Raw genomic sequence first — 10,924 nt, forward strand, 5'->3', positions numbered from 1 at the left:
CTGTGGCTCAAGTGGTAGAGCGCTAGCCTTGAGCTGAAGAGCTGAGGGACAGCGCCCAGGCCCAGAGTTCAGGCCCCACGACCAGACCCCCCTCCTCCAAAAAAAAAAAAAAGCTAGCCTTGGTTCTTACCACTTTTAGCTGGTTCATTCTCCACTTCTCTTTGACCACAAGAAAACTAAGACAGCAAAGTTCAAGTTACAGTAAAGAACAAGGGTGAGAAACTAAAGCCTGCCTTAAGCCTGACAATGACTGTGTTCTTTTACAGACAGACAAGGTTGGAAAGGCCTTTAAGTACTTGGAAGCCATCCTGTCCTTCATTGAATGTGGAATTGCCATGGAGTCAGAAATGCCAGCATCGAAGTCAGCTTACACGGTGTACTCAGACACTGTGGATCTTATTAAGTAAGTGTGAGGGGTTCCTCTCCTCACCTTGACTGTCTATGCCCCTGGAACCTTAGTGTTTAGAAAGGAGAGTCTTGAAAAAGTTACCAGGGGTAGGGGTGCAGTCCAGTGGTATTGCACACATGCCACTCATGAGCCCCTGGGTTCAGTTCCCAGCACTTTTTTGTTGTTGTTGTTGTTGCCCAAGAACTCTTTTTTTCCTAGGTGAAATTGTGATCTGATCTAGATGAAACACAGAATGACTGGGTCCCACTCTCTCATCTTGCCAAGGTGTGCTGAGAAAGCCAAGCCTTGGAGGGAAAGATTGGCCTTTCCAGTTCAGCTTTCTTATCTCTGTTGCTCCGGTGTGTGTTTACCTCACGGTGCAGGGGACCGTGAGGACACTGTGGCACCGGTATGAGGAGGCAGACAGGCCACAGGGCCTGGGTTTTCTGAATGGTCTCGTTGTTGCTCTAACGCGTCCCTGTTTTCTGGGCTGCACCCAGTCTTAGAACTGCAGGAAGAGTCAGTGCCCAGCACGGGCATGACAAGGTACGCGGGCTGGGATCTGTGACTGCCTTTGTTTAACCTCATGTATCTTTACACCTCTCCTTAGATTCGTGATGTCATTAAAATGCTTCTCTGATGCCACCATGCCAACACAAGAGAAAATATTTGCTGTTTTATGGTGGGTACATTTTTCTTTGTCTAAATAGCACCAAGTCAGTGTTTCTCTGGATGTGAAACACGAGTTTGAAATTTGCTTTCTTCTTAATGTAAAAATTGTGATGAGAGGCATGTGAGTCTCTTGGTGGTGGGTTGGTTGTGATTAGGGCCGCATGGCGTCTGCTGCTGCTTCACTGCGGACTCAGTGACTGCAATGGTCTTGCGACATAAATCCTATCCACATACATTTGTGTTTTCCAGTCTGCGTCCTGCAGTCCAGTACCTTTCCTCTCCTGGGTACTCCATTGTACTTTTGAGGGATAATTGGCTCCTTTCTGTGTGGCAGAGTCCTTTCCATGAAGCCGCATGGGTCACTGTAACTTGTATTTTTGTTCACAGCATGCGTTGCCAGTCTCTCCTGAACATGGCCATGTTTCGCTGTAAAAAAGACATAGCAATAAAGTATTCTCGTACACTTAACGAACACTTCAAGAGTTCTTCCAAAGTGACACAGGCACCTTCTCCATGCGTTGCAAGGTAATGATAAGTCTAATTTCATTCATCTACAAAACAAATGCATCTCACTATTTACTGCTTTAGCAGCTGCTGGTGTATATATAGCTGATGCTAGATTTTAAAAATTCACATGCTTTATCTTTTTGCTTACTTGCTCCTTCACTGAAGTCCTTAGCATATTTTTGCTTTTTGAGAACTAGTTAGGAATCAAGCTTTTGGCTGACTGGACGACATCAAAGGTATAGTGTGGGGGATACTCTTAGAGGAAGAGCCTCCATCCCTCTGTCACACAACACAATGTGGAAATGAACGTTAGGAAATGTAAAGAGATTTTTCTTTCTGTTAAAAAAAAAAAATAAGAGCTGGGTGCTGGTAGCTCATACCTGTAATCCTAGCTACTCAGGAGGCTAAGATTTGAGGATCATGGTTCGAAGCGTGGGCAGAAAAGTCCCTGAGAGACTCTCTCTTTTTTTTTTTTACTATTATTTCATTTTTATTATTATTATAAAGGTGATGTACAGGGTGGGTCCAGTTACATAAATCAGGGAATGAGTACACTTTCTTTTTGGACAATGTTACTCCTTCCCTTACTGTCCTGTTTTCTTTTTCTAAAAGTTTTTTTTTTCTTTTTATTTTGAAAATACTGTACAGAGGGGTTACAATTGCATGGGCAAGATAATGAGTACATTTCTTATCAAGCATTGTAGCCTCCTCCCTTGTATCCCCTTCCCATCCCTTCCCATCTGCCCCCCCCCCATCCAATTTCCCCCCTCCCCCCCCACCAAAGTTGAAAAGTTCGTTTTCAACATAACGACTTGTACGTCTCGACTCTTATCTCCAGTAAACCACCAGAAAACCGGAAGGGGCACTGTGGCTCAAAGTGGTAGAGTGCTAGCCTTGAGCAGAAGAGCTGAGGGACAGCGCCCAGGCCCTGAGTTCAAGCCCCATGACTGACCTCCTCCTACTCCCCAAAACAAGTACAGTGCTTACCCACTGGTGACACAATTCAAGACCCCAAGTGGGTGCTTGAAACCACAGATAGTACCAGTCCCCTATATATACTATGTTTTTCCTATACATACTCGTAAGAGTTTATAAATGAAGCCTAATAAGAGATTAATAACAAGGGTTATGAATGTGACTTGGAGAGAGTGCTTGCCTAGCATTTCTGAGGCTCTGGATTCCATTCCCAACTCTACCCATAAATAATGATGATGATGATGATAAAACAGCAGTATACCATAATAAAACTATATGTAGTGTTGTATGTGCACTGTCTCCCTCTCTCCCTCCTTTGTCTCCTCTCCATCTCTGTATTTGAAACTGTGTAGTCCCTTTGGCTTGGGGTAGAGAGGTAGGGCCCAAACTTAATGATTCTCCTTTGCTAACCTCTCAAGTGCTGGGATTATTCACTACCACCAGTTCAGGTTTCTTGCTTTTTTGAGTTTGATCATATTGCTTGGGAACTTCCCAGTTCTGAAAGGTTTTACCATTTTTCAGAGCATCACTTAGCAGACTGTCCTCTTTCCAGCAATTCAAAAGAAGACACTCCCATATGGCTTCTTGAAAATGTACTGACTGAGAAGTAATTTATTACTGCTGAAAACTTCACCAGGCACACTGCCTGTTGACAGTCACATTGTCGTAGACAAGCCAACCACTTGTCCAGCTGGAGTACCTCTTCACATGAACCCTGGTAGCTCCTGGGCATGTAGCAGGAGCCAAGGCAGAGACAAGTGCTCCCCTCAGAAATATTTCTCTATTGTCCCTGAAAATGTGCACTCTGCTGGGCATGCTTCAGGATTGTCAGAGCTCGCTCACAAAGCAGATGCATCATGACACTGCTGCTACATCATTCTAATACCATTTGCTTTTTTTTTTTTTTCCAGTCGTGGGGCCTGAACTCTGGGCCTGGGCGCTGTCCCTCAACTCTTCAGCTCAAGGCTAGCGCTCTACCACTTGAGCCACAGCGCCACTTCTGGCTTTTTGCTTTTTGCTTATGTGGTGCTGAGGAATCAAACCCAGGGCCTCATGCATGCAAGGCAAGCGCTCTACCACTGAGCCACCTTCCCAGTCCCATTTGCTTTTTATGTCTAAGTGATTTCCTTGTTTTTCTACATGAGCCACATGAGGTGTCTGATGACTAGATACTAAGCTAAGGGCAGAGTAGAGAGAAATGAAGTTTCTTGATACTCTTCTTGTGTCCACTTCCTCCTCCTGTATTCTGTATCTGTTCGTTTATTTGGGAATTAATCAAGAATCCACATGAGTGGAGGGAGCAAAGGTGAGCAAGTGCAGTCATTCTATTTGATATACATTATGTAAAAAATGAGGGTGGAAATGAGAGGAGGAATAATAGGGGAGAACGAAGGGGTGACATTGATCAAGAAACGTTGTCCTCATAATCTGATTTATGGGATGGGAATTTCTTTGAATGTGTACTTAATACAAATTTAAGAAAACACATGCTAACTGCTAGTAAGTCAGAATTAGTAGGGCTTGGCCTCTGTTGTGGTGTTGTGACTCAGGAAAAGGAGGTTAAGTCGAGAAAGAGAGAAGTTGCAGTGGTGGCCGAAAGGAAGCCATGCTATCTCCATAGTGGCGAGAGTGAGCACTCTGATAGCAGGTGAAGGGCTGAGCTGCAGGGCTGGCCATGTAGCTCAGCGGCAGAGCTCCTAGCTGACGTGCCAGAACCCCAGCACTCCACACAAACAACAACCCCCCCCCCAAAAAAAAAAAGCCCACAGTGAAATACAGTGTGGCTAGCAGTACATGGGATACGGGCATGGGAAGAGGAGGGATTCCCACAGAGAAAGTGGAATGCACAATGGATAGCGTGCTGGTCCACAGAGATACCTCTCACCTTTTGGGAGTCAAAGATTATCATTCTGCCAGGAGTACACTGAAGCACTGTGGCTTAGACCATAACTCTAGAGACAGGAATACTGTGCTCTGGGACAATAAAGTGATTAACCAGTGTTCTCTCTCTCTCTCTCTCTCTTGCCCCCCCCTTGCAGAAGCACAGGCACCCCATCCCCTCTCTCTCCAATGCCTTCTCCTGCCAGCTCTGTAGGGTCCCAGTCAAGCGCTGGCAGTATGGGGAGCAGCGGAGTGACTGCCGCCATCAGTACCCCGGTCTCCATCCAGAACATGACCTCCTCCTATGTGAACATCACATCCCATGTCCTTACCGCCTTTGATCTGTGGGAACAGGCCGAGGTTCTTTTGAGGAAGAATAAAGGTAAAGGGCTCTCTCACCAGGGAGGTGCACAGACTCGGAGACTGGGAGGGAGTACTGCACTCTGTCTCATGTTCAATTTTTTGAAGACAAGGACATGAAGAGCTGCTTACTCCTCTCATTTCTGCCTCCTGCCTCCTAACGTAGCTGTTTTTCTTCTTTGAGCTCTGTGGCTAGATCTGAGCAAAACCAAAATGGAAGTGGCTTTTGTACCTTGCCTGCTCACAAGTTCTGCTGTCATCATTGCAGCCCAGGCAAAGCATTGGCTGTTCCTAGGCTCAGCACATTGGAGATAGGAAGTAGCACAATCCCCATGCTGAGTTTGTTTGCAGTTTACCCTAAGAAGAAAAGCTGGAACCACAAGGCAGCAAATAGGCTCAGTAAACTCTCTTGAAACATGCTGGGAAAGAAGGCCCTGGAGAAACCCAAGGCTGAGGAGCAGTTAAGGTCCCCCAGAGTTCCGCTGGTGCCAGTGGCAGCTTGCACAAATGAGTGCCTAGTGAAGGCCATTCATTTCAGTTCTTTTCCAGCTGTAGAGAAGAAGGCAGCCAGCTAGCTGTAGCCTCTCAATTTCTGTACAGCCTCTTAGATTTTTGTTAGCAATATAATTATGCTTTTAACATCATTCAATCAGCATTTTCCCTTGTTTATTCATAGTCGATCCAAATGTATAAATTGGGTAATAAAAAGTGCCAGCTCTAAAGCTAAGTTTGTTTCTCCCCTTCTAGAATTGACAGCTACATTAGTCTGTGAGATGTGTGTGTGTGTGTGTGTAGTTTTATAGGTTTATATATATGTACATATATATATATATATATATGATGTGATAGATAAACTGTAGGATTTGAAGGGGTTATAACATCTATTTTATATGTGCATATGTATTTACATTCATTCTTTTCCTTCCTTTCTTTTTTTTTTCTCCCCCTTCAGAATTTTTTGCTCAACTGAGCACCAAAGTATGTATCTTGGCCCTCAATAGCAGTTTAGTGGACCTGGTACACTATACAAGACAGGGTTTGCAGCGGCTGAAACAAGTAACCAAAACACCTTAACGTGAGCCCAGCTGACACAATGCCTTGGAAACTGTTTTGCACATTGGAAGCCTCAAAATCAGCATAGACATTTGTCTCATTAGACGGCATCAAACTCCAGTAGGGAAGCAGAGATGGAGGCCAGCCCCAGAGATGATGTTGCTTTTCCGGAGTAAAGGATGGAGGTGCAGTATGCCCTGATGGGCATATCGATGGTCTAGAGACATTTCTGTGCTTTTGTTTTGTTTTGTTTTTGGGTGTTTTGTTTACTCCACAGAATACAAGTTGCAAATGAAATGAGGAGAAGCAATTTCAACTCTGAAAGCAAGTTCTTTTCATCTCAGTAGCCATACTAATCCCATTTCCAAAAGGAATTTTAAAAAAAAAAAAACAAAACAATGATTTGTGGTGAAGGGTTTTGTGGATGATTTTTTAAAAATGTTTTTGGGGAAACATTGCTTCATGAATTCTAATGGCCATCTGTAAAATATAAGTTGTGAAGGACTCCATTATACCCCTCGTCCTGCTGTTGAACAGTGGCTTTGATTCTAAGGATTGGTATTTATACAACTGAAGGTGATTCCTGGCCCTACTCCCTAAACACATTTTCCCCCGTGAAGATTTCTTTTACTGTGCTGAAAGGCAGCCCAAATGGAGCACTGGAGGAGGAGCGGCCACATTTGGGAGCATCTCATACCCCAAGAGGACTGGCGCTTCCATTCCTACCCTACTCCAGGAAGGCACGTAACTAAAACATCGATGATGCTCTAAACAGCCCACCTTGGGGGAGGAGGGAACCAACATTTATACCTGACCAGATCGCTAAAGTGGTTTTTAATTTTTGTTTAACTGAGCTGGAATTCAAGGTGCTGATGGGTGGTTTGTAGCTGTGTGGTAACTATTCTAATGAACTCAGAATTTTGTCAATGAACAAAGAAAAATGAAATCTTCTTAGGCTATATTTTTCTGTTACAGATTATATTTATAACAAAATGAAACTTTCCAGTGTCTTGATTGTCATGAGGAAGTTAATTTCCTGACCAGATGTGAAGATTTGGAGTATAAATTTGACTTTGAAAACATTGCCACTACATGCCTTCACTTCAGAGTGTTGTTGGCCAACTCGATTTGATTAAGTTGAAGAGGAACTGTGGCCTTTCCATAAGCTGTCACCCTGCTATCTACATTAAACCAAAATCTATTTGAAAGAACTAAAATGAAAGAACAAAGAATTCCCCCAGGCCCATAAGCACAGTTTTTCCTTGAAACTTAGAAGGTTATTATTAGAATACTCGTTTGAGTTCAGTGTTTTTAAAAGCCAGTGCTTTATATCCCTTTTATATGTAGAACTTGAACATGTATTAAAATCGAAGAGTTAGAGTTATTCCTAATCGGTCTTTCTCTCCTGTTGCCTCTGCACCTCTACACATTGTTGTTACCTTTGTATTTCATTTCACAGTTATTTGTGAAGCCACGTGCAGCCCCTGTGATGAATGTGAGAACACTGTTGGTAGATTGACTATATGGAGGGCCCTAGACATGGGAGTGAGCTCACTTGTCACAGCGGGAACTCTGTGTGGCGATGTCCCTCTGGCTCTTCTGTACCACTGGCTTTACCCACAGAGTGTTAATATCTGAGCAGAAGACCTTCATATGTGATCCTGATGAAGCAGTTTTCTTTATTGATGCACTAAAGCAGCTACTCTCTCTAAACAGCTAGTTTTAAAACACGAACACTGGTGTGAACAGTAATTGGCCTTGGTAGTTTTGTTGTGCATCCTATAGAGGGGCGAGCAGCTAGCCTAAGGGCTATATGATGGCTGCAGCATTATGCCTTTCTTACCATCTGCTCATGGCTCCTGAAACAAGCTGTATGGAAGTTATGAAGGGCTTTGCTGTATGTGCTGAGTTCTTTCTGAGCTGACAGCCAGTGTACCCTTGACTGAAAACATTCCCCAGGAGATTTCTCAGCCAATTTGAAAAGAACAGGTTGCTTGTTCACAGTGACTGCCTTTGTGGGGTTTTTCTTCTCTCCCTTCCAAACTCTATTAAAAATATATTTGTTCTTTGGAAAATCAATGAATTTGGGTATATTAGCTTGTACTGCTTTGGACATTGGATGTTTCTAGTTCTTACTGCAATATTCATTTACCTAAAAGATAATTGCTAATGACTGTCTTTGTAATGGAATACGTAAAAGGTAGTTGCTGGTGAAATGTGTACTAGGCTGAAGGTCTTTATGCCTTACAGTTGTATATAGAAATCTGAAGGAATTTTTAAACATTTGCACTTTTCCACTGCATGCTTACAAAGGCAACATTTGCACGGATACAGATAATTTGAGAGATTAGATCATAAAATTAAGCCTTTGGATATGTGAAGTTCTGTAACAATAATAGTATACACTTCACAGTGAGACAGAAAAGTATCCTTAAGAAGTGAAAATAAAGTGCAAATGTTGTCTTTGCCACTACAGAGGAGTGTGTCTGCCTGTAATAGGAAATAGAACATTGTCTTTGAAAAGTGTCAAATGTTTCTGCTCTGGGAGATCGTTAAAATGTGAATCAATGAATTTAAGAGCCTTTCTAAATAATGAAAAACATTTTACTGAAACTTAGCATATCACCCACGTTGTGAAAACATAGGCCACAGGGTGGCCGTGGGATGGGGATGGGAGAGCCCACTGAACAGTTATTAGAAATGAATTACAACAAGATGGTAATATGAAATGCATAATGAGAAAAACATTTGACTTTTTTTTTCTTAAACAAAATGCCCTTTATTTTGTAGATGTTTTAGCAGATATGTGTAACTAACTGTCCTGGACAAATTGGGCCATCTTTATCTCCCTTATTCTAATTCTAGAACTCAGGATGTTTAGAAACCAACTCAACCCACTTTGGGTTGAAAATATTTGCCTTAATTAGGTGTACCTTACATAAGAGCAGGAGTTTAATCTTACTGTGATTCCTGCATGGAAACTTTTGAAAACAAAACTCTTGTTTCTTCACAACCGTTATCTTGGATGTAGACACAAATGATTAAGGTGCATTTGTTTGTGCTTTGATTGATCAAACCTAATTTTGAAATAATGGTAAGTTTTGCCACATCTTCAAGGACTGTTACATGGATCTTAAATCTTCTACTTTTGTGGAATTCGAAGCATATTTGTGCATCCTGAGGTAAATGAGTTGGATATTTCAATTTTTTCTCATGGCTTTTGATTGTCTTTTAATTTTTCCCAACACTACAAAATATCTTGGAAAATTTACCACTTCATTTGTTATACTCTGCCACTGATTAGCCATATTTAGATCATGAAAGACTCCTTGAAGCTTTTGGAAACACAAGTGAGGGGTGCATTACATCTGTGGGGAGATGCCAGCATCAATTACGGTGTTATTTTTTCTCTTCGTCCTTTTCAGTTGTTTTGTTCCCATTTGGAAATAATAGATGTAAATACGGTATTTTTCTATGCCTGTGTGGTTGTCTTGTTGGAGGGAAGTATGTAATGGCAGAAGCGCATGGATTGGGGTTTTCCTTCGAACACTGCAAGTAGTATTTCTGCCATGGAGCCTTCAATGTGCAATCTAGTTATTTTGGCTTCTTGGTGACTGAGAATGCACATCCCTCTTCTGGCCATGTTCCTTAGTTATTTATGAAGCATTAACAAGAACCATCTACTACTTTTCAGGTGGCTGCACGTTTCTGGTCCCATGGGAATTCACACTATATTCTGTTCCACTGTGTATCAGACATCACTAGCTATTGTGATGGGCAGAGAAGCACTCATGTTTCTCTACCTGCTGGGGAGCCTCGGAGGGCAGGAAAGAAACCTAGTGCTCCTTGGGAGTCTGTATATTAATATATTGGCCTGGAAGGATAAGGAAATAAGACCGCCCACAGCAAGGCTGGCTGAGCTGCATGGTGCAGCAGCAATGGCCGAACAAAGATAAAACTTGCTTTGCTTAAAAGTAGATGTTTAAGCAATGCTCATTACAGGCAGTATTAAGTTTGCCTTTTGTTCAGGCCATGGCATGTATTGTTAGGATCACTCACAGCCTCCCCTCAGATGCTGAGTATACACTGTTCTTGCTGGGTGTGTTATGTGTGAGTGTACGCATGGTCCCAAATCTTGTTTTTTTTGTTTTTCCTGAATGTGATTGTGATTTGGATGATACCCGAGTAGAGTTGCCTTTTTTTTTATTTATTACCATTATATATTTTATTATATTATATATTTTTTGCTTTCTTACAATGTTAGAGAAAAAGTCAAATCTTGGTATTGTTAAAATTGTTTAAAAAAAGAAGTGGTCCAGTGGATAAATGAAAATCACTGGTTGGTCTTGAGTGAATTTTTCTTTGATTACTGTAGAATAATGTGCCAGCCACTGCTGTCAGAGCAGTGATTTTGTATGTACGATAGGAAGCAGGGATGCTTTCAATGGGAAGACGTGCAACACAGCAAGGGGAACTCCACGGATTTTTTTTTTTTCTACTTCAGCAATGGAACTGCAACTTGGAGCTTTTGTGAAAATTAGCTGCCTTGTATAGTCCTCTGAAAGAGACAGACATGATCTGTGAGAGAATTGAAGTTTTTTTCTAGAGGAAAAAGATATTTGCAAAAGATATTTCCAAAGATAAATGTGCCACAAATCTTTTGTTTGTTCTCTGTAATGAGGAGTAAATGCTGTTTTTAAAAAGTGTAATTGTTCATCTTCAAATTCTTTCCTTTTCACAAGAGGATCGAGCTGTAAAAAAAATAAATAAATAAAAATTTAGAGAAATCATTGGGGGTGAGTCTGTACTTTTTAGTAGTTTGAATAATTAAGATGGCTATGTGAAGCCAGACATGGAGTTGTGTGTAAGCTTGATATATCAGCACTCTGGAGGCTGAGGCAGCCTGGGCTATGTTGTGAAGGTCTATCTGGAAAAAAAAATTTTTCTCTATATGAAATTGCTGTCTATGCATTAAACATGGTCTCATGTGCTCTCATTCCCAGAATGTGTTCATTACCAAAGTAGGGGAAGTAATATGATGAGGTCACTTACCCTGCTTGGTCTATTTTAAGATTATAGTCATACACA

At 41.8% G+C, this 10,924-nt stretch overlaps 1 protein-coding gene across 2 annotated transcripts in view; it reads left to right on the forward strand.

Moving 5' to 3' along the window:
• The window catches only part of Aff1 (AF4/FMR2 family, member 1), a 132,065-nt gene extending 124,844 nt beyond the window's left edge, over nt 1–7,221 (forward strand). For both annotated transcript variants that reach the window (XM_013029842.1, XM_013029841.1), the window contains exons 16-20: nt 267–403; nt 999–1,070; nt 1,448–1,585; nt 4,582–4,805; nt 5,736–7,221. In XM_013029842.1, coding sequence (XP_012885296.1) covers nt 267–403; nt 999–1,070; nt 1,448–1,585; nt 4,582–4,805; nt 5,736–5,857 — 693 coding nt within the window. In that variant the 3' untranslated portion in view covers nt 5,858–7,221. The remainder of the gene's footprint in view (nt 1–266; nt 404–998; nt 1,071–1,447; nt 1,586–4,581; nt 4,806–5,735) is intronic.
• The last annotated feature ends 3,703 nt before the right edge of the window (nt 7,222–10,924 follow it).

This window comes from Dipodomys ordii, unplaced genomic scaffold, assembly GCF_000151885.1.
Source record: "Dipodomys ordii isolate 6190 unplaced genomic scaffold, Dord_2.0 Scaffold123, whole genome shotgun sequence".
Taxonomy (NCBI): Eukaryota; Metazoa; Chordata; class Mammalia; order Rodentia; family Heteromyidae; genus Dipodomys; species Dipodomys ordii.